Source organism: Monodon monoceros, unplaced genomic scaffold (genome assembly GCF_005190385.1).
Source record: "Monodon monoceros isolate NGI ecotype Baffin Bay Population unplaced genomic scaffold, NGI_Narwhal_1 Super_Scaffold_18, whole genome shotgun sequence".
In the NCBI taxonomy this organism is placed as follows: domain Eukaryota; kingdom Metazoa; phylum Chordata; class Mammalia; order Artiodactyla; family Monodontidae; genus Monodon; species Monodon monoceros.
The window spans coordinates 44,093,321-44,117,733 of record NW_021703774.1 but is presented as its reverse complement, the minus strand read 5'-3'; the positions used below and the strand labels follow the sequence as shown (position 1 = coordinate 44,117,733).

The window sequence follows — 24,413 nt, the reverse complement described above, 5'->3', positions numbered from 1 at the left end:
TTGCACTTTCCTGATTTTTTTTTTCCTACTCCACAGGCTATTTTTCTGTCAGTCCATCTTGCTGAATCTTTCTCCTTTTTCTGATCTCCAAATGTTGGAGGGGCCAGGACTTGGTCACGGAAGCTCTCCTTTTCTCTGTTTATACTTTCCCTTGATTATGTCCCACGACTTTAATACCAGTTATGAGCTAAGAACTCCCAAACTTCTATTCCCTAGCCTCAACCTCTCCACTGAGCTCTAAATCAGAGCATTCAACTACTTAGTCAGTATTTCCATGGGTGTATGTGAAATAAGTATCTTAAACATAATGTGGCCAAAAGTGAAATGATTCCCATCCACCTCTGACTCTTCTGAGTAAAAGACAAGTCCATCTGCTTATTTGCTCAAGCTAAAAGCCAAGTCATCACTGATTTCTCTCTTCTTCTATTATCTCATACCCAACCCATCAACAAGTTCTGTCAGCTCTGACTTGGACTCTTCTCACAACTGTTTCCATTACCACCCTAGTCCAATTGGCCATCATCCTTCTCTTGGACTGCTACAGTGTCTTCCTTGCCAGTTTCCAGTTTCTTCTCATGTCCCTCCCCATAGTCTATTCTCTATAGAAAGGCCAGAAAGATCATTTAAAATTATAAGTCACTCTGTATTCAATACCCTCCAATAACTTCCCATCACACTTAAAAACCTTTATTGTGGTCTATGGGCCTACATGATCTGGTCCCTATTTGTCACTCTGCATTCCTTTTTCAGCTCTCCTCCCTTGCTTATATGGCTTTCAGCACACTAGCCTTCCTGCTATGCTTCTGACTGCTGCAAGGTCTTTGCACTTCTGTTCCATGTGCCTGGAACACTCTTCCCACAGATATTCACACAGCCTATTCTCTTATTTCACTCTAGTTTCTGCTCAGATGTCATCTCCACAGAAGGCTTCACTGACCACCTTCTCTGAAATAAGACTCCTGCTTTATTTTACTTTGTAGCATTTCTTATTACCTGATGTTCATTTGTTTATTTGTTTATTGTCTGTCTTCTATTTGAATATTAACAGGAAAGCAGAGAATTTGTCTTGTTCTCAAGTTCTTAGACTAGGGCCTAGCACATAGTGTCAATAAATATTTTTTTAGGTTGTGGATAATTATTATAATGGAGCAAAGGAGAGAGAATAAGTTACAGGTTTAGAAGATAAAATCACATTTGATCAATGACCAAAATAAAAACACCCATAGTATGAGGCACTGAAATTATGACTTTTTTTTTTTAACTGTGCTTCACCGCAGCAAGTCAGATTTCTGACGTCAAAGCATCAATGTGGGAAAAACACAGTAAAACTGAAATCATGTTAGTTTTCTTTTTATGTGGATTACACCATCAACAAGAAATCATATGTTCTAACTTCCAGGCAAATAGTTTTTTGAGCATGAAATGACTGGAGAACAGATTTTTTAAACTGTCTTTCAAATTATTGTTTATTTCAGAAATATTATGAATTATAAACCATTATTCAGTGGGAGAAATATGGAAACCAAATTCCATGGGTTACCTTGGTCTTCAAAAATTGTGATGTTAAATCTCTTTGCTGTTCTACTTCACTGCGTACATAATTGCAGAAAGCCACAGAGTACTGGCGACTGTAGTAGGGACTGAAGTTTTTGATAGCAGCCTCAGTTTTCCCTGGAAAAATATGAAAATTAGAATTTACAAATGTAGCATCTGTCTCCATAATTCTATATATACCCCTCTAGGCTCCCCAACACCTCTGCTTCCTAGGGATTCGTTATTAGCCCACATGCCCTGAGGACTTTGATACCTGCTGCCATGACTTCCTCCCCCTCTGGCATCGTCCTGAGAGACTTGGAGGTCCTTAAGGACCATCTATTCAGTAACCAACTTTCTTCATTTTACATTAACAACCCATTGCCATGACCATAAACTCAACCATCCTCCTAGTTCTTCTACAACCACCATTCTACCTCACCCTGTTCTCCACTTCAACTTGCTCTTCATTATCTTCTACCTCCAGTCATTCAACTTCTCCTACACAGCAATACGACAATAATCCCAGGGTTCACCATTTCAACTCTGCACACACATCACTCTGTTTGTCTTCAGATCCTAAGGCTCCACTTCTAGTCCTGCTGATCCACAGCCCTGGATAAAATCAACAAACTGTTTCTTCTAGTTCTGCTCCTACGTTTCTGGTTTAAAAATTTTTTTGTTTTATTTTATTTATTTATATATTTTTTGGCTGGGTTGGGTCTTGTTGCTGCATGCGGGCTTTCTCTAGTTGTGGCAAGCTGGGGCTACTCTTCGTTGCGGTGCGTGGGCTTCTCATTGCAGTGGCTTCCTTTGTTGTGGAGCATGGGCTCTAGGTGCGCAAGCTTCAGTAGTTGTGGCACGAGGGCTCAGTAGTTGTGGCTTGCGAGCTCTAGAGCACAGGCTAAGTAGTTGTGGTGCACAGGCTTAGTTGCTCCACAGCATGTGGGATCTTCCTGGACCAGGGCTCAAACCTGTGTCCCCTGCAATGGCAGGCGGATTCTTAACCACTGCACCACCAGGGAAGTCCCTAAAATTTTTTATGATTCAGAGAATGATATAAATACCATGGGGTAGAGGTAAAAACTTTGGATTAAGAGTCTCAAGACCTAAATTCTGGTCCCAATTCTAGAAGACAGAGAAGTGAACCAGCTGTATGACCTCAGTTGTCACTCATTCTCTCTAGGCTCCAGCATCCTAACTGTAAAGGAAGATGCTCACTCACTAGTCCACACTTTTCTTGGAATCTACGTGACAGTGAAATATAACCATGCAAGCACAGCTGCCTCACAACTGTGACCAGCAACTACAATATGACCTCTTAGCACCAGAAGAAAATAAATCTGAGGAATAATCATGTGGGAGGAGCTTGAGGACTCGAGATGGAGGGAGAGGGAGAGTCAGGCACTGGAATACTCTTGAGCTTTTCCAACCTATGCTTAACTTTAGAAAGTAGGGAAATTGCAAAGGCAGGAAAGGAGAAGGAGAAATAGGGGAGAAAGGGCAAAGGGGCATTCTGAAGCAGATGAGAAATTCGCACAATATTTCAAGGACTTGCCAGAGTATACAAATAAATACAGGTCACACTGACTGTGCTTACAAGCTGTTAGTCCTTGGAATAAGATATTAGTTTGAGAAAAAATAAACCTGATATAACATTCCAAAATATTTTAAAATACGCTCATGTGAACTTGGCATAATTTTTGTTTTCAAATTTGATATTATAGTCAAGAGAGAAATATTAAAATATAAGGACATAGCTACTTATAGCTCTGTATGGTTTTTTTTTTTCGCGGTACGCGGGCCTCTCACTGTTGTGGCCTCTCCCATTGCCGAGCACAAGCTCCGGACACGCAGGCTCTGCAGCCATGGCTCACGGGCCCAGCCGCTCCGTGGCACGTGGGACCTTCCCAGACTGGGGCACGAACCTGCGTTCAGCAGGCGGACTCTCAACCACTGCGCCACCAGGGAAGCCCTGTATGTTATATTTTATACTTATATTTATTTATAGCTGTTTAGAGCTATTACACATGTAAAATTTCAAAAATAAGTGAAGGGTTCTAACCACATAGATCAAGACACTCAATATGAGAAACTTGAATCCATAGCTGCCAACTTCTATGCCTATGGAATCATTGCCCCAAACACCCACAGTGTATAAATACTCTCTCTATAAGGAAGATACTTCTTTAGTTTAGGCATTTAGATCTCATAATACATATGAGGTAAAGGGGAATTCTTGCTTATTCCCTCAATAAAATGACATTTTCTGGTTGCATTTATGAGCTTTAATAATTATTACTTGTAAGGTGCTTTGATACCCACTAATAATAGGTTTTGTAGAAATGCAAATAAAAGTTCCTATAATTTGAATCAGGTATACTTTTGCTTGCTTTGTGAGTTTATGGTATTACTATTAATCAATATTTGCATAATACTTTAATATACTCAGGCTTTATGTGTCTAATTGGTTTTTTTTTTTAGCTTTTATACAGTGCATAAGGAATAAAATTCTATATACTTGTCTATAATTTTCTTGTATAGGCATGGGACATCTTTGAGAATCCCCACAATGAGAATGGTCTCACCTCACTGAAACATATAAATGATTAACAAAATTTGCCCTTAAGATCCAAGTAACCACTATTTAGTCTAGCAGGAGAGCAGCCAGTTAATTTCTGATTAATTTTTGCACTCTTGCAAGCAATTGGATTTAAATAAAAGGAGATGGATGTCATTTTATGATGAGCTCTACAAAGCCTTGAAACCTGACATCCTGCCACATCACCAAGCCCCCTCAAGGATGCCCTGCTTCTACTGAGATGCTACAATGCCACCACCCCCTCCCAATGTATGAGAAAAATGTTTCTGTGATTTGAATATCTGCATATACTATCAGCACAGCATCCACCAGGGAGTGTTTATAAAAAAGAGATTACAGCTTCCTAAGGGAATTAACCTAAAGACTGGTTCAAAATGTAAATAAAACAGCTAACAACATCACAAGTTCTAGGAGGAAAAGAACCTAAAGCAATTCCCAAAATGCATCTAGATTTTAGATCAAGCTGATCTAAACCCAAATAAAGGAATGCCCAGTGTAGGGATCTTGACAATTTGAGAAAAGCCTGGTGTTGGGGCAAAATACCACTGTAGTTAGGAGGACGGACTCTGGAGTCAGACAGACATGCGCTGACTCTAAAGAGTCCCATCTCTGCTACTTACTAGTAGTGGGACTTCACACCAGTTACTTTCCCTCATATAAAATGAAGCCAACAAGAGTAGCAATCTCATGGATTAAGATGTTATATTATTCAATCATAAAAAAGAAAGAAATACTGCCATTAGCAGCAACGTGGCTGGAAATGGAGAGTATTATTCTTAGTGAAATGTCAGGCTGACAAATACTGTATGATATCACTTATATGTGGAATCTAAAAAGTAATACAAATGAATGTATATGCAAAACAGAAAGACTCACAGATATAGAAAACAAACTTGTGGTTACCAAAGGGGAGAGGGAAGGGGGAAGGACAAATTAGGGGTATGGTAATAACAGATACAAACTACTATATATACAATAGATAAGCAATAAGGATATACTGTGCAGAAGAGGGAATTATACCCATTATCTTATAATAACCTATAATGGAATATAATCTGCAAAAATATTGAATCACTTTGCTGTACACCTAAAACTAACACAATATTGTAAATCAACTATACTTCAATTAGAAAAAAAGAGTAGCAATCTCATAGTGGTGTCTTTTTTTTTTTTTTTTTTTGCGGTACGCGGGCCTCTCACTGTTGTGGCCTCTCTCGCTGCAGAGCACAGGCTCCGTCCGTATGCGCAGGCTCAGCGGCCATGGCTCACAGGCCCAGCCGTTCCGCGGCATGTGGGATCTTCCCGGACTGTGGAACGAACCCGTGTCCCCTGCATCGGCAGGCAGACTCTCAACCACTGCACCACCAGGGGAGCCCTCATAGTGCTGTCTTAATTACATGAAACAACACAGTAAAATAAAAGTGCTCAGCACTGCATTTGGCACATAGAAAGTTTTTGGTGATCCCTAGTAATTAAATTGATGATGAAACACCCAAGCCAACCACCCAGGGAAGGTCCTTAAACTAAACTGAGGAATCAAGGAGTAGCCAAAAGCAAGTTGTCTATTGTAACTCTTTAACTGGGGCCATCCTGCCCTGCTGCATACTGAACAGCCGTCCTACTCACGGCAAGCTCAAGACAAACATAACCTACATTTTCACAGATGTTTTAGGAATGCTTACCAGCACGTAAGAGGCCCTCAGTGCAACCTGACTTAAAACCAACTAAATCAAACATTAGCCTTAATGAGTCAAAGTGAAAAGCGAGTTAGTAGCTGTGTTACATTGAGCTCCTCTCTCCGAGCCTCAATTTTTTTATACTGAAGTATAGTTGATTTATAGTGTTGTGTTAATTACTGCTGTACAGCAAAGTGATTCAGTTATACATATATATACATTCTTTTTTTTATATTTTCCATTATGGTTTATCATAAGAGATTGAACATAGTTCTCTGTGCCATACAGTAGGAACTTGCTGCTTAATCATTCCACATATAAAAGCCTACATCTGCTAACCCCAACCTCCCACTCCATCCCTCCCCTAATCCCCTCCCCCTTGGTAACCATCAGTCTGTTCTCTATGTCTGTGATTCTCTTTCTGTTTCACAGATAAGTTCATTTGTGCCATATTTTAGATTCCACCTGTAAGTGATATCTGTGGTATTTGTCTTTCTCCGTCTGACTTATCTCACTTAGTATGATAATTGCTAGTTGCATCCATGTTGCTGTTGCTGCAAATAGCATTATTTCATTCTTTTTTATGGTGGAGTAATATTCCACTGTCTATATGTACCACATCTTCTTTATCCATTCATCTGTCAATGGACATTTAGGTTGTTTCCATGTCTTGGCTATTGTGAATAGTGCTGCTATGAACATAAGGGTGCATGCATCTTTCTGAATTATAGTTTTGTCCAGATATATGCCCAGGAGTGGGATTGCTGGATCATATGGTAATTCCACTGTTAGTTTTCTGAGGAGCCTCCACACTGTTTTCAACAGTGGCTGCACCAACTTACATTCCCACCAACAGTGTAGAGGGTCCCCTTTTCTCCACACCCTCTCCAGCATTTGTTAATTGTAGACTTTTTGATGATGGCCATTCTGACTGGTGTGAAGTGATACCTCATTGTAGTTTTGATTGCATTTCTCTGATAATTAGTGGTGTTGAGCATCTTTTCATGTGCCTATTGGCCATCTGTCTTCTTTGGAGAAATGTCTATTTAGATCTTCTGCCCATTTTTGGATAGGGTTGCTTCGTTTTTTTGTTGTTGAGTTGTATGAGCTGTTTGTATATTTTGGAAATTAATCCCTTGTCAGTTGCATCATTTGCTAATATTTTCTCCCATTCTGTAGGTTGTCTTTTTGTTTTGTTTATGGTTTCCTTTGCTGTGCAAAAGGTGTAAGTTTGATTAGGTCCCATTTGTTTATTTTTGTTTTTATTTCTATTGCCTTTGGAGACTGACCTAAGAAAACATTGGTACTATTTATGTCAGGGAATGTTTTGTCTATGTTCTCTTCTAGGAGTTTTATGGTGTCATGTCTTATGTTTAAGTCTCTAAGTCATTTTGAGTTTATATTTGTTTATAGTGAGGAGAGGGTGTGTTCTAACTTCACTGATTTAAATGTGGCTGCCCAATTTTCCCAACACCACTTGCTGAGGAGATGGTCTTTTCTCCATTGTATATTCTTGCCTCCTTTGTCAAAGAATAATTGACCATAGGCGTGTGGGTTTATTTCTGGGCTCTCTATACTGTCCCATTGATCTATATGTCTGTTTTTGTGCCAGTACCATGCTGTTTTGATTACTGCAGATTTGTAGTATTGTCTGAAGTTTGGGAGGGTTATGCCTCCTGCTTTGTTCTTTTTTTTCAGGATTGCTTTGGCGATTCCAGGTCTTTTATGGTTTCATATGGATTTTAGGATTATCTGTTCTAGCTCTGTGAAAAATGTCTGAGCCTTAATTTTGTCACCTGTAAAATGGGGATTATAAGACACCCATTTTCATAGCGTTTTGTGAAGATTCAATGGGATATTCTACAGGTTAAAAAGTACCTATAGCAGTGTCAGACACTTTAGTTACTCAATAAATTTTGACTATTATTACTATTATTTAATATTCCACCATGACAGCATTCAAATAAGTGGATCATCCCACAGGCACCACACAAAATAACTTCAGCTTAAACCAGCTTGTTTCCACAGTTTCCAAGATGCTTGAGTATTGAATTGCCAGTATTTAGTATAATATTCCCTTTCCTAAATTGTCTGTAAAACACAGTGCCAGGTCTTTCTCTAAAAGGAAGTTACTCAATAATATAAAGACTAGAGCCACAAAGGGCTTCTTCTGCATTTTCTTACCCAAGCATTTTTGGCACAGGCATATTTCTTCTAATCCTACTCAATTACTGAAGCATACTATGCTGGGTGTGGTGCTGCTACCATTTACTTGACCAGGCTGCTCTCAACACCCTTCAGGGTGATCATCACTAATGTTAAAAGAAGCCTCCATGACAGGTCTGTCCACAACACTTAGCTTCAGTTCAACTCTGTAAAAATAAGAAAAGTATCTTCTGGACCTCTTAAAACCATTTGAATTCATACAGACTCCAAAACTCAGCACTATTATTTGAGTCCTTTTCCCTTGCTCCCATATTCAGTCATCAGGTATTGTCACTTCTACGATATTTCTTGAATCCATCTTCTTTTCCCCATCCCAACCCCCATGCCTTCAATCAAGTCCTTATTATCTTGAAACAACACTGTAAAAGTCTCTTAATCTGCCCTACCTCAGAAACACAGTGGAGCAACTATGCAAAACAAAACATAGCAAACAAACCAGAAAAACCATTCTAGCTCTCAGTTCTAAAAGAGGAACAAAAAAGTCAAAGCCAGAGTGGGAGGGGGCAGTGCCACTGCTGATACATAAATCCTGGAGGATTATGGGAGAAAGACAAAGCTTGGTCTGTGTTACAAAGGCAGATTCTAGGAAGTGGCCAGAGCGAGTCCAGAGTTGATGGAGCAGAACAGGAAAGGCTGAATCCTATCTGGCCACCATGGTTCCACTCAAGAGAAAGCTGACACGAATTATCAAGGCCCAGATGTTAGACTGGGGAACTGGCCTTCAGAACCAAGTCTTGCCATTAATGCTCCCAGGAAACTCTTTTGAAAGCCTTAAGAGACATACCTCATAGTCGTAGAACCATAATCCTCTGCATCCCGGCCTGACAAGTTTCATTTGACATGTTGTTGCAAGATCACATTAATTCCTTTGTAAAAACCTTCAACGTTCCCCACTGCCTAGAAAAGTAACCACTTAGCCTGACACCAAAGGCCCTGTGATCTGGCTCCCACTATCTTTTATTTCTCACCTCTCTACTCAGACTAACCCTCCTCATCCCCTATACACGGCCATGATTTCTCCCTCCTTTAAAGTCCAGGTGGCAATCCCAACCCAAGAAGAAGACTTTTGGGCTCTCCCCAGCTGGAAACACTCACCTTCTTTCGTATTCTCCCAAAACTGCACCACTTTTGCTACAGCTGTTTAAATATAGCTTATCTCTCCTCCAGGGGTATAGTGTATTTATGTACTCAGCAAATATTTGTTGAATGAATGAGAGAATGGCTAAGTAAATATTTAAGAGTAAAGCAAAGCACAGTGCATCACAATCATGAAACCCATGCTAGTACCCCAAGAAAGGAGAAAGGTCCAGTTCTCAGCTTGACTATTTATTATTAAAACTATGCACTCTCACAGCACAATTCTTTTGTTTAAAAAAAATATCTGACTCTCACAGGTTAACTCCGTTTAAGCTTTTAGATGAATTTTGTCCCTGAAATTATAGGTGGGGAATTATTTACAAACAAAAGCTTTTCTTGGTTTGTTTGTTTTTCTTGACCAGTTTGTAGACATGGGAAATATATAAGGGCCTAGGTAAAACTTATATAAAGTCTGAAGAACCTGACAGATTTGTATATTTTCTCATTCTAGAAGGTTGTTTGTCAATATTCCAGTCCTTCAGTAACTTATCTCAATTCTACACTTTATCAATAGTTTTCTTCCTTGAAAGATACTGTTTCTAGTGGATTATTCCTAGTTCCTTCATTATTCCCAGGGTCAAAACAATTATGGTATATTAAAAAATCTTCTCCAAAATATTCAGATTCTATGCTGTTTCAGTCACTTTTAGAAATGTAGCTCATAAGTACAGCAAGATATAAAAAATCCAAGCACTATTTTTGCTATATATCCTTATCTTTTTTTCAATTATTTTTTAAATAGTTGAGATTATTACATTTTGTATCCAGTTTTATTTACTTCACACTTCACCTTTGGTTTTTCCTATGATACTACAAAAAACAAAAAATTACATTTTTCAGATGTTACATTTCTATTGTTACTATGAAGGAGAAAAATACAGAAATTAAAAAAATAAATAGGTTCCTTTTAACAAAGTGGCTGTTTCCTGAAAACTGAGGCAAATTCACACATGAGAAGAGGGTTAACTAGGCCTTTGGCACACTATCCTTTTTTTTTTTAACATCTTAATTGGAGTATAATTGCTTTACAATGGTGTGTTAGTTTCTGCTGTATAACAAAGTGAATCAGCTGTATGTATACATATATCCCCATATCCCCTCCCTCTTGCGTCTCCCTCCCACCCTCCCTATCCCACCCCTCTAGGCGGTCACAAAGCACCAAGCTGATCTCCCTGTGCTATGTGACTGCTTCCCACTAGCTATCTATTTTACATTTGGTGGTGTGTATATGTCCATGCCACTCTCTCACTTCGTCCCAGCTTAACCTTCCCCCTCCCCGTGTCCTCAAGTCCATTCTCTACATCTGCATCTTTATTCCTGTCCTGCCCCTAGGTTCATCAGAACCACTTTTTTTTAGATTCCATATATATGTGTTAGCATACGGTACTTGTTTTTCTCTTTCTGACTTACTTCACTCTGTATGACAGACTCTAGGTCCATCCTGGCACAATATCTTAAAACCTTTCGAGGTTTCAGGTGAAGATTAATTTGGGAGAATGACAGAAGTAGCTCTGAAAATAAAATATTTTTAATATTTATAAAAGTATAATAATATCCACTATTGTTTATTTTCCCCAGAGTTTCTCAGATTATAAAAGTTTAAAAGTCCTGCTGAGTTATAACATCAGCTTTAGTTCCAGGTTTCTAAACACCATCACTTTGCACCTTAGGGTGGAGATATCAGAAATCCCAATTCACAATACAAAGGTGCAAAAATCTAATTACACAAAATACTGCCCAAGGGCTCTCTCTTTCTTCTAGTAAATGCCTTAGAGAATGGGGATAAATTGGATTCTCCATAATTGAACTAAATGATGTTTTATTTTTTAAAGCACATTTATTATTGGTGCTTGAGTGACAGGTTTTCTTAACAGACTCTACTACAAAAATTCTTCATGGGCAGCACTGATGCCAGCAGGTCCCTGTATCCTAGCTGGCAGAAACTCCACTTTGAGTTAAAAATGAGACATATAAACCAACTAAAGTTCTCTGTGATTTACTTCAGATATTAATCCACAGAAGAGAAGCACACACTTATGCTCCCAAGAGCTTCTATTTAATATATCAGAGTCATGCCAGGACCCTCCCCGGACTCAGAAAGCATCTGGATAGAAAGCAGATATACTTAGGAACAAACAATAAAACAGTTTCCTTGTTTCCAAAACTTACACTCATAGAAATCCTAAACTCTGAGTGTACTTGCCCTTGGACTGTTAGAGACCCTCATTTTTTTCCAATCCCTATTCTAAAAGCAGGCGCATTATCTTTAATATAGCCACAAAGCTTAGCCCATTAAGGCATTCAGGGAGTCCACATGTACTTACAGATGCTACGTAAGGGGCCAGGCACCAGCTCCAGTTGGTGAGGCAGAAGCAAAAACGGTGTTTTCTACAAATGATCACAGCCACTGAAATGAATTAAGGTTCCCATCTGCACTACATATTTAGTAGAACAATACTTTGACAGGTTAATATAAGAGAAATGGGAGGAGCTATCTATGGGGGGAAAAACACACTACCATATTATATTACAATCCTCACTACGTTGACTCTAAGGAAAAATAAAAATCCTACTGTGGTCAGCTATTCAAGAGAACAGATTTTTAGAACTTGTAGGACCTTAAGTCTGGTTTCCTCTTTTTTAGGGGAAGAAACCAACTGCAGTGTTAGAAAAATACATATGCCTGTACTTTTATGCACACATTTTTCTTTAACCATAATTAGATGGAAGCTAACTTTAAATTTTCTTCCATTTCATTTGGGAAAAGTGCTTGGAAATTTTCAAGATTATTTTGCCATTACTTCACAGCATGCCTCCAATTTCCTCATGACACATTTGATGAGAATAAATCATGTTTATTTTGCTACTTCTCTAAATTGTCTAATTTCCCCTAAGGAAGTTGCTGATTGGCTGTCTTTTTTTATTTTTAAAAAAAGGAGAGGGAAGAGTGTGAAAAAGAAAATTAAACCAATCTGATACAGCTACTTTTTCAGAAAGCATCACAAGAACTATGAATTTAGGAAGAATACTAATATTTTTCCCATTAAACAATCTTTTTTGGTTTTGAAGAAAATATAAAACTGAAATGCAGAAACTGAAAAAATGAAATCCCCTTTGCTCTTTTTGAGTCTAATTATGTTATTAAAGTTTTTGCACATATTTTATCAGAGGCTCTCAGATTATTCCAAAATCCTGAAGATAATCTTTGCTTTGAGATTGCAGCCATGCAAATGAATACAACATGCACATTAATAGAAGTCAGGCCATACTTAAATGAAGCAACAAGCTTAGGAATGTTACTAAGTGATTCCCCTTCCAACATAATAGGTTCTCTAGTGTCTCCTTCAGATTCTCTTTTATTTTCCTAACTATGCCCTTTCTTTTTTCTTATTTTATTCCACTTTTCTTCTTTCTGCACAGAAGTATGTTTGTCTGAAATGCTTTCTGTTACAGTTTTTACTTCTTCTCTTCAAGAATTTATGCTATTGGGCTTCCCTGGTGGCGCAGTGGTTGAGAGTCTGCCTGCCGATGCAGGGGACACGGGTTCGTGCCCCGGGCCGGGAAGATCCCACATGCCGCGGAGCGGCTGGGCCCGTGAGCCATGGTCGCTGAGCCTGCGCGTCCGGAGCCTGTGCTCCGCAACGGGAGAGGCCACAACAGTGAGAGGCCCACGTACCGCAAAAAAAAAAAAAAAAAAAAAAAAAGAGTTTATGCTATTAATGCAAAAAAAAAAAAAGGAAAAAATTCAAGAAAACTATGTTTGGGACCCAGATACGCTTGTGCTTTGTTAGTCTGGGGAGACAGGTAACAATAAGAAGGAGTGGACTTTGCTATAAAATGAAAGGTGGCATTGCTAGGTTTGGGAAAGTCCAGGAAAACTTCATGAACTAGTCAACATTTCTGCAGGCTAGCTAACTTTCTGAAACCATTTACAAGGTAGATAAAGTACTCATTAGGGAAAATATTTTAGCATGATCTAACTTATCCTCACACAAATTTCAGAACTGCCAAAATGGTTCTGACCCCTGTCCACTTGATTCAGTCGGGCACTGAGTCCTCTGAATACAATTTTCTTGATGATAGCTCAAACACTTTCAATTTTGCTTTTTTTGACAACCTAATGACTGCCAGCCAGTATATCAGTTAATCACTAAATTTAAAAATTCTTGAGTAATGTACGCTAGTGAAAAATTAACTAAAAGCTATTGTATGTGATGCTCTAAAAACAGAAACAGAAAAACCCCACCAAAAACCCCAACAGTACTATCTAAATAGTACCAGGTTATTTAAAGTCACACATTTTTACTGTGGGAATTGCTCTTCCATAAAGTAAATTCGCATGGCACTTAATAAATGTGCTAGGACCTCATACGATTAGCTCTGCTTGGAGTCCAAGCCTCACAGGTAATTCACTTACTCTAAACTAGCATTATATGTACCAAGGGGGTTAAATATGAAGTAGAACTGTAAATAACTGAGACGACCTTCCACAATAGCCGTACAAAAGCAACTTGAGTCCATCTGGACAGTAGCACAGACATGCCAATGTCAGTCACATTCCAACTTCCATATACTGATGAAAAGACCAAAGATTACAGACTTCTAGAGCTGGATGGGATCATAAGGGTCATTTCCAACCTTTTCCTATTTTCAGAACAAGAAATTAATTGGCCCATGGTCACAAAACTAGTTAGTAATAGAACATTTATGAAAATTTTTAAAGATCACTGTCAGTGTTTTTAACAAAGTTTTCCTCTCTACTAAGACTAACTGATTTTTATGGAGGAATTCAAGCATTCCCTTTTTATTAATGGAGGAATGTAAGTACTCTTTCGTAATAAAAACCACATTGTCAAGAAGCCTTGTGAAATGATCTTAAATTTAGGTAGAAAGATGTTGTTATGTTTAATCTTATGTGTCCACTTTAGTGGGCCATGAGATGCCCAGATATATGCTCAAACATTATTCAGGAGGGTGTCTTTGAGGGTGTTTCTGGATGAGGTTAGTATCTGAATAGGTAAACTGAGTAATGAATATTGTCCTCCCCAATGTGGACAAAACACTACAGCTAGACCTTATCCAATCAGTTAAAGGCCTAAATAGAACAAAAAGGCTGCGTTAAGAGGGAATTTCCTCCTGCCTGACTTTTGAGCTGGGACATTTGTCTTTGCTGGCCCCTGGACTTAGACTGAAACAGCTCCTCCTGGATCTCTAGGCTGCCAGCTTTCAAACCGGAGCTACAACATCAGCTCTTCTGGGTGTCCACTTTGCTGCCCTCAGATCTTGGGACTCATTAGTCTCCAGAATTGTGTGAGTCGATTCCTTATTTAAAACACCTCTCCTGTCTCTCTCTCTTTCTCACCCTAATACAGATATAATCAATTGAAGTACATTATTGAATCCTCACAAAAGTCTCAATTTATTTCATTAAATGTATATTAAATTGTTGGGTCAACAAGTTAAAAGTAATGAAAATGTCTAGGGCTTCAATGTAATGAGCTCTAAATTTTTCAGTAGAATCTGCAAGCCAGTGTGTTTCAGTATACTCTCTGAAACACATGGAATCTGTATTTAAAACATTCCATTAAGTGATTTATGAAGGACAGTAAAAGCATTTGGCTCAGCTTCATCCAGTTGGCAGAGGTTGCCAGCAAGAAGGCAGAGACCCAGCAAAGCTCTGGGTACAGGGGGAACAAGCTGACCTTATCTGAGTACCCCTTAATCTCATTCAGGTGTTCCAATTAAGTGGTATCACTGTCTCAATTAAAGCTGCAGTCTCTATTGGCTAATGCCATAAAGCTCCCTGGGAAATACACTAATTAGGTAGATTTTCTTATCTGCTGACTAAGAATCTGTTTTGCACCAAATCAAGGTTAAAACTTACTATGGACCAACCCCATCATCTGTAGGATATTCGAAATGTCTTTAACAAAGTTTCTCTCATCGCTTCTCTATATTCTACTTTATCTGAGACAAACCACTAATAACAAGGGTTTTGTATATGTGTATATTTCAATTATGAACCATTTCAACATAATGAACAATAAAGTGAGTAACATATATTCCCACTATCCATCTAAATAAATTTTACCATTACACCATATTTACCTCAAAAAAATTTTAAACAAAACACTACAGCTAGAGCAAAACAAATGCCGTATGCTAAGACATATATGTGCAATCTAAAAAAAAAGTTCTGATGAACCTAGTGGCAGGACAGGGACAAAGATGCAGACATAGAGGATGGACTTGAGGACATGGGGGTTGGGGGGGAGGGTAAGCTGGGACGAAGTGAGAGAGTAGCACTGACATATATACTCTACCAAATGTAAAATAGCTAGTGGGAAGCAGCCACATAGCGCAGGGAGATCAGTTCGGTGCTTTGTGACCACCTAGAGGTGTGGGATAGGGAGGGTGGGAGGGAGGCTCAAGAGAGAGGGGATAAGGGGACATATGTATACATATAGCTGATTCACTTTGTTATACAGCAGAAACTAACACACCATTATAAAGCAATTATACTCCAATAAAGATGTAAAATAAAAAGAGCATCAAGGATTGCCAGCAGCCACCAGAAGCTACAAAAAGGCAAGGAAGGATTCTTCCCCAGAGCCTTCAAAGATCATAGCCCTATTGACATCTTGACTTTGGACTTCTAGCCTTCAGAACTGTAAGAGAATAAATTTCTGCTGTTGTATGACAAAAAAAAAAAAAAAAGGAAGAAGAAAGAAAAGGCAGGAGAGTCATAAAGTGCTTCCAGTAAAAGTAGAACATATGTCCAAGTACCTTATTAATTAACCGGAGTAGAGAAATTGGGTATTATCTATAGAGGGATATAAAATGAAGTGAAGGCATTTCTTTCTAACTCTTAAGACCGGGCATATTTGACCATATTTCCATGTTGATGAGAAAGATCCACAATGAGGAATGCTTGCAAATACATCCTTGCAAGAGTAGTACACATTTTTCACAGTCTATGAAACATATATTTCACTGTGTCTTCAGTGAAATAAATGAAAAAAATTTAAGAGGTAAAAAGGGGTATGCTGGGCTTCCCTGGTGGCGCAGTGGTTGAGAGTCCGCCTGCCGATGCAGGGGACACGGGTTCGTGCCCCGGTCCAGGAAGATCCCACATGCCGCGGAGCGGCTAGGCCCGTGAGCCATGGCCGCTGAGCCTGCGCGTCTGGAGCCTGTGCTCCGCAACGGGAGAGGCCACAGCAGTGAGAGGCCCGCGTGCCGCAAAAAAAAAAAAAAAAAAAGGGTATGCTAATGACCTTACTTTGCAATTATTTCATTTCCCATGCATCTGAAAATATATGTAGATCTTTTAGCCATTTACTTTATCTCAAATTATCTGAGTCCTTTGATTTACACAGTAGGATCAGAGAATTTTTACTCCTGATTTTGATTGCAGTCTTTCAAACAAAGAATCGGCGTTTTTTAACAAAGTGGCTCTTTGCCTTTTCGTTATTTTATGTATGTATAGATGTACTTGAGGAGAAATAAGAGTGTATATAATTTTGTGTGGTCAAATTTATAAATCAGTCATACTGTGTTCTCTCAAAAAAATACTAGGATCAGGGATTTATAAACTGAATTTTAATTGAATACTTAATACACAGTAAATGCTATAATGAATACACTTGATAAGTTAAGCAACTTTACCTATGGTTTTTATTTATCTTTTTGAAATTTGGTACAGTTGTCAAAATATTACATCTTGAAATAAACCAGTAACCCTGAAAAACAAACAAACAAACAAACACTACAGCTACATTTTTAGCCCCCTTTACCCTGCCTCACAACACTACTAGGCACCACTATACTCAAAGTGATGTTTATTCCTTTAAGGCATTTTAGACTCTTAGAAACATGCGTAGGTAGGTATCCATATGAAACTAATAGCATTGTTATGCATATTTTCAAACTCGATTCTACCTGTCATTCTGCAGCTTGTTTTCTTCATCCATATTATGGCAGATAGATAGACATCATATGTCATATACATATATATAAGGTATTTAATTCTAGCTTATTCATTTTAACTGCTATCTATACTTCTAACATAGGCTACAATTTATCTCCTTGTTGATGGACCTCTCACTTGCTTCCTCTTGCTTTGCTCTTATAATCAATGCTGGTGTGAATATTTACGGTGCAAATACACAAGAGTTTCTCTAGCGTTGAGTGTAGAATTCTGGAGCAAAATGTGAGCATCTTTACCTGACTTGGTATTGCCAAATTTCTCTCCAAAGTGACTGTGGAATTCATATCCCACCAGCTGAGTACGAGAGTTTCCTCCTCGCATGTCATTAGAAACTCTAGGTATTGTCCCACTACACATCTTTGTCTATTTTGATATGTGAAAAAATGGTGCCTTAATTTACATTTATCGGATTACTAGTGAGTTGAGCATCTTTTCATACATTTATTGGTCATTCAGGTTTCTTATTCTGTGAATTCACACCCTCTCTCCATATGTATTCTTACTGATGTGCAGGCATTGTTTATCAATTTTAGGTGTGAATCCTTCTCAGATATAAACATTGCAGTTGTTTTTTCCCAGTCTGTGGCTTGCCTTTTCCCATTGATTATAGTGTTGAACAAAAGTTTTAAAGTTTAGTGAAGTCAAATTTAACTATCCTATCCTCTCTGGTTTGTAATTTTAGGGTCTGGTTTAAGAAATCCTTCCTTACTATTTTCTTTGTAAGGATCTTTTCCTATATTTTCTTCTAAAAGTGCTTTAGCATTAAGCTTTTACAACCTGGAATTAATTTTTGTGTAGAATATGATTTAGGAATCCATACTTTTCCCTACAGATAACTAATTATTCCAGCACTATTTATTGAATAGTCCACATTTCTCCCAATATGTATAACCACAAATGATATGTATCAGGCTCCCATACATATCATGGGTTGTTTTTGCACCCTCTACTCTGATCCATTTGTCTATTGTCTATCCCTGTATCATTAGGCTAAAGAGTAATTGCATTTTACAACTTGCAATTGCCTTTCCAATTCAATCCGATAAATAATTAGCTCCTTTTATGCTTAAGGTCCTTCCCAGGTACTACAACTGTTAAAGCCAAGTAAGAGTTCATGAGGTCAAGGAGCAGACAGCCTAGAAAAGAGAAATAAGTTGTATTCAAGTGACTATGACATAAGGAAGACTATGAGAAGCATTAAAAGAAAAGCATCAACAACATGGTTTCTGCCTTCATAAAGGAGGGATGTTTGACTGGACCATTTAAGAGTTTTTAGGTTTTTGGTGAGTGGAGTGGAGATGATGAGATTATCAGCTATGAACTTTGCACTCCCTTTGACATTATATGGAGTTCTAGGGCTTCTACTATTGTACAACTAGATATCTCCCAAAATGAGATCCTTGAGCCTGGAGTGCCCCATAGAAGGGATACTTGTTCTACCCTCCTAAGTGCAGAATGTATGACAGCCAGGTGCTTATGAGAGTGTGTAGGAAGAGCTAAAATAATGTTCAAAGAAGTATATGAGCGCTAAGAAAATAGTAATAGTTAGCATCCTAAACCCTTTATGTTATTAACTTATCTAATATACCTATTTTACAGATGAGAACATTAAAGCAGAGAAGAAATGCTTATAGTTTGGGCAAAAGTAGAAATTGAATTGTTTTGACTCTTGCACATCTCAGAAATAGCAGAATTCTGAGGATCAAAGGAACAATTCATGTGGAACCTGGCAAAGTGCCTGGTACATTATAAGCCCTCAATAATTAGTAGCAAATATTTGAAAAAGTGCCATTAAAAAAATTGTGAAATGGCCCTTCTAGTCCCTATTGAGAATCATTGACCTTGAATGATTTCTTTTTTATCTTTCATTCATTTTATTTTTAATTGTGTTTATTTTATTAAATAGGTAATATTCATATAGTTCAAAAATAAAAGTAATATAAAAAGATATACTTTGAGATATCTTCCTCCCACCCCATCCTTGTCCATTCCATTTCCACCTGTCTCTTAAATGCAATCACTTTTATTAGTTTCTTATATATCTTTCCTGTGTGTGTGTGTGTGTATATGTGTATATATATATATATATATATATATATATATTCTGATTTTTACCTATGTATTATGCAAAGGTTAGCATATTTATACACTGCTTTGAAACTTGCTTTTTCATTTAACAGCATATCCTGAAGACTTTTCAATATCAATACACAGAAAGTGTCCTCATTCCTTTTTTTAACTTTTGCATGGTATTCCATTATATAGATAAACCAGTTATTTAATTTGATGATTCTTGAAGTGTGGGCCCTAGACCAGCCTCATCAACATCACTTAGAAACTTGTTAGAAATGCAAATTCTCAGGCCCAGCCCCAGACCTACTGAATCAGAAACTCAAGGGGTGAGGCCCAGCAACCTGTGTTTTAGCAAGTCCTACAAGTGATTCTGATACACAGTGAAGTTTAGAACCATCGGTCTATTCAGTCCTCTACTGATGGATACTTGGACAGTTTCCTCTGTCTAGTGTAAGCAGTGTGGTAATGAATCATCTTATATGTGTCTTTTGTACCTGTGCAAGAATGTACATTAAAATGTACACTGTACAGTCTCACAAAAGAAGAGTGGTAAATGGTAGGTACATGTAACTAACACTGTTTTTATACTTCCTTATTACAATTTAGGTGCATCCATTTCTTTTCTATACATTGCAGGTTCTTGTAGGCCAGCCTGGAAACCAAACTAACAGTTATAAGTTGTTTCTACAGGAAAAGGCCTTCCTAAATCCAAATCACTGACTTATAATTGAAACATTTGTAGTACATGAAGGACTATCTAGATACGAGAAGAGAAACTGTTACTTCCACTTTGCAAAAGGGAAACACTTTAAAAGGAGGTTCTCTCTTGAACAAGATGAACTTCTGTGGTTGACTGAATGTAGATCAGAGGTGGACGGCTCCTATGGATGCAAACTTGACTTACTGTGTCATCAGATCAGTGGCTGTCATCTGTCCACAGTCCCCCAAATATGTCACCATTTGAGGTTTACACCAAGCACTCAGAGGGCTCATTTGGTTTCAGAACTAACGCCCTAAATGAGAGACTTCTGGGGTTTCAGATACATCTGAAGAAAGCTGGCTCAGTCTCAGCACTGAGCAGATCCTCAAGCCTTTCCCTTGGGCAGATTCTCCTGAACAAGGCTGGACTTACAGTGGCCAAAAATTCTCTTTCAGAGAGGTGTGCATCCAAATACCCATTAAGATGGTTCCACCACTTATTCATTATATGACCATAGGCAAGTCACTTTATTTCTAGGGCAGTGTCATTTAATAGAAATTTCTGCTACGATGAAGATGTCCTACATCTGTTCTACGTAGTATGGTAGCTACTAGTCACATGAGGCTACTGGTTACTTGAAATGTGGCTAGTGTGACTGAGAAACTGAGTAATATTTCAGTTATCTATAGTTACCTTTAATTTGAATAACCATGGCTAGTGGCTACCAAGAGTATTGCAGCTCTAGAAAACTTTCATGTCTTCATCTCAAAATGGGGATTAAAAAAAAAAAATGGGGATTAAAAACCACCCATCTCAGTGTTTTCCTTCATCTTTCTGGTCATAAGATTCTCCTAGGCTGCCTGATTAAAACAACAACAAACAAACAAACAAACAGAAAATTCCATTTCCTACATCAGACCTACTGAATTGGAATGTACTCAAGAAAGGCTAGAGATCCTGTACCTTCAATATCTTCTTCCAGTTGATTCTTAAGATCAGACGAGTTTGGTATTTAATAATAGCATTATAATGAAGAGTAGATATGGATGCCTGCACAGTACACATCCCAGAGAGAGAAGAATCCGGTTCTGGAGAAGTCATTTTGTTGTATAAACATATGTGCTCACTAATATCTAAAGTACTGAAGGGGATCAGAATATGCAACAAAAAAATATGCTACTTTGACATAAGAATTATTTTGAGCTGAAAGCAGTTAAGAAGCAGCAAACACAGAAAGAGCTCTTTTCCCTTCCCCTATCCACCTAAAAGCAGGACATAAATTTCCCTTTGTGAATGTGTTCCCCTTCGCATCTCCCATACAAGAGGAAGAAAACAACCATTATCACTGGAGAAAGAAAGTTAGCACCAAAATGGGTCTGTACAAACAAACCTTACTAAGATAAACCTTGGGACTTCCCTGGTGGCGCAGTGGTTAAGAATCTGCCTGCCAATGCAAGAGACACAGGTTCGAGCCCTGGTCCAGGAAGATCCCACATGCCGCGGAGCAACCAAGCCCATGCGCCACAACTACCGAGCCTGCACTCTAGAGCCCACATGCCTCAACTATTGAAGCTGGTGCACCGCAACGAAGAGGGCAATGAGAAGCCCGCGCACCGCAACGAAGAATAGCCCCTGCTCGCCGCAACTAGAGAAAACCCGTGTCCAGCAACGAAGAGCCAATGCAGCCAAAGATAAAAAAATAAATTTATATAAAATAAAATAAACCTTAACTTTCATTATTTTCCCCCATATATTTACCTTCCCACAATTTACTGCCCTAGAAGCCCAAATCCCTTTTCCTTTGTCTTGTCACTTCTCCACAAATTTATCACCCTTTGTTAAGGTGGTATAAAAGCCCCAAATTCTAACTACCCATCTGATACTCAATACTGAGTTGAATATATGTGAATTGCACGCTTAAATAAACTATTTTTTCTCCTGTTATTGTCTCTTGTCAGTTTAAATCATAGGCCCCAGCCACCGAATTTAAGAGGGTAGAGGAAGGTTGCTGCTTTTTTCTTCCTCCCCGACAGCACCCAATTCAAAGCTCTCTGACATATGGTAAGACAGTGCAGTACTTCTGGGGGTGGGGGATATTCCAGAAGGCTGAGGGCACTTTATCAGTTTTCCTTTGTTTGTTGTAATGGAAAGGAATAGAATAATATAAGCAATGAATCTCTCAATGGTAGCTTTAAGGCTGGATGATCTTGACGCTATTGGATGGGGTAAATTATATTGGAAATTTGGTGAAGGAAGTTGGAATGGGGAGGTAAGAGAAAACTAATATGTAATTATACCACCAAGATAATTTGAAAAACAGATGTAAAAGAGGGATAGGGGAAAGAGAAAAGTTGAAAGAAAAATCTTTTATAGCAAAAAGTCTCTTTAATGTCAAAGTTGTTAACTTCATGAAATAGAAAAAAGAAGGATCTCAGTAGGATTATAGGATGGCTTTTTGTCAAATAGCCTGCATTCTAGTCCATTCCTAAATTTGTTGCTGTTTCAATGAATATATTACATAACCACCAAAGGGAATTCTGAAATTTCAATATAGTTCCAGAAATCTGTGAACATTCCCATTTTGCAGATGTGGAATTCATCTGCTCATTTACTTTCCTTAAGGGAACATAATGACATTCTTTCAGAGTACTTGAAGCTCTCCTAATAAAAGATACAAACAGTACCAGAAAGTTTGTTATTTGTAGAAGAAACATCATAAGCTAATAAATGTGTCTATTATTGCTCTGTGGGCTCTTCTCATCAAGGAGACTGATCTTGAATAGTATAAATAGATACCATTGGGTCTGCTTTATAGTAGATATACAGAAACAGGAATAAAAGATGGTAATTTGGGGAAGAAGAAAGCTGCAATGAGGTAAATAAATATATATGTGTAAAGCTAAAAGAAGCTCAGGTTGGGAACTTCACTTGAATTTCCATTTTAAATTTCACTTTAATTGTAACATGTAAATTATAATGTTAGGCTAACTGCAAATTTTGACTTTTACTACTACAGTAGATGGGAGATAACCTAGCTATGAGCAAAAATGCAAAAGAATTCATTAATTCTTCTTTATCCCTTTTAAATAATTGATTTATGTTAAAAAACCAAACAAATTATATATAATTTGGTCTAAAGCTTTAAAATGAGGCGTTTTTTTAAGTAAAATATTTAATTTCCAAGATAAGATTGGAGGTTGTTTGTTCCATCTAATATAATAACAAAATATTAATATTTTATATTATAATAATATAACGAAAATAAATATTTTTAGTGAATGAATGAACTGGCTAAGTATGAAAGCACTATTCTTTTGCTCACAACATCCTCTCTTCCTTCTTCCTCATTCATATTCTCTTTCTGTCTCTCTCTGTCTCTCTCTCTTTCTTCGTTTAAACCTAATATTCTACTATTCACCTCCCACCCCTTAGGCACTTGCCTGTTCTGATTCTCCCAACCAACCCCTAGAATGCCTCCAAGCTTAACTTCCTTCACTACCTATCCTAGCACTCTGGGATACCGTGATTTATCCTTTAATACCACAGTCAGGAACACCTTTTATTTTCTTACCCCTAACTATCCACAAAATCTGCCACATCAGTTTCTAGCCCTGGATCAACTCCTCTGCCCACTTTCTCCGGCTGCTTCTTGCAGCCTTCCCAGCAGTACAGAAGACATCACAAAGCCGTGCATTTGGCTCCACTACAAACAAATGAGCTCCAGCCTGGGCTGGACGCATCACTATTCAGCAAACCTTTTCTCATCCTTGGTGACTGCCTCTTCCACTCTCCACAGCAGCTACCGCATCTTCATCAGTATCCTCACTCCCTCCTCCATTTTCCCTTTACTCCCAGACTTCCTTTTTTTAAGAAAATAGAGATAACAAGTGTCACTTCTCTCGTATCCACTTCCAGTTCATCTCATTGTCAAATACACTTTCCTCCTTCCTGCCTGTCTCAGAGGAAGACATCCCAACTTCTTCCTCCAAACTCTTACCCCATCAACTATGTCCTTTTTCTTGCATTGTCATTATCTTCCTCTCCACTGGTTTTTACCTCTAAGCCCACAAATGTGCTCAAGTCCTGAAACAAAAACAAACCAAAGCAAAAAATCCACTTCTAAATCCCTCACCTCCTATCTACTTCTTGGGCCTCTCACTGTTGTGGCCTCTCCCATTGCGGAGCACAGGCTCTGGACGCACAGCCTCAGCGGCCATGGCTCACGGGCCCAGCCACTCCACGGCATGTGGGATCTTCCCGGACCGGGGCACGAACCTATGTCCCCTACATCAGCAGGCAGACTCTCAACCACTGCGCTACCAGGGAAGCCCTCCTATCTACTTCTTAATCAGCCACATTCCCCCTTAGAAACACAACTCCAAACCACAGGCTATACACCTTGATGACTCACCCATGTACTACGTCTATCATCCCACCCTCTCCTGAACATTGTCATATATTTCCAACTGTCTCCTCCTA

At 38.5% G+C, this 24,413-nt stretch overlaps 1 protein-coding gene across 1 annotated transcript in view; it reads right to left on the bottom strand.

Annotated features, from left to right (window-relative positions):
* The window catches only part of NIBAN1 (niban apoptosis regulator 1), a 160,496-nt gene that overhangs the window by 92,543 nt on the left and 43,540 nt on the right, over positions 1 to 24,413 (bottom strand). Inside the window, exon 2 of the mRNA XM_029228430.1 lies at positions 1,541 to 1,671. Coding sequence (XP_029084263.1) covers positions 1,541 to 1,671 — 131 coding nt within the window. The remainder of the gene's footprint in view (positions 1 to 1,540; positions 1,672 to 24,413) is intronic.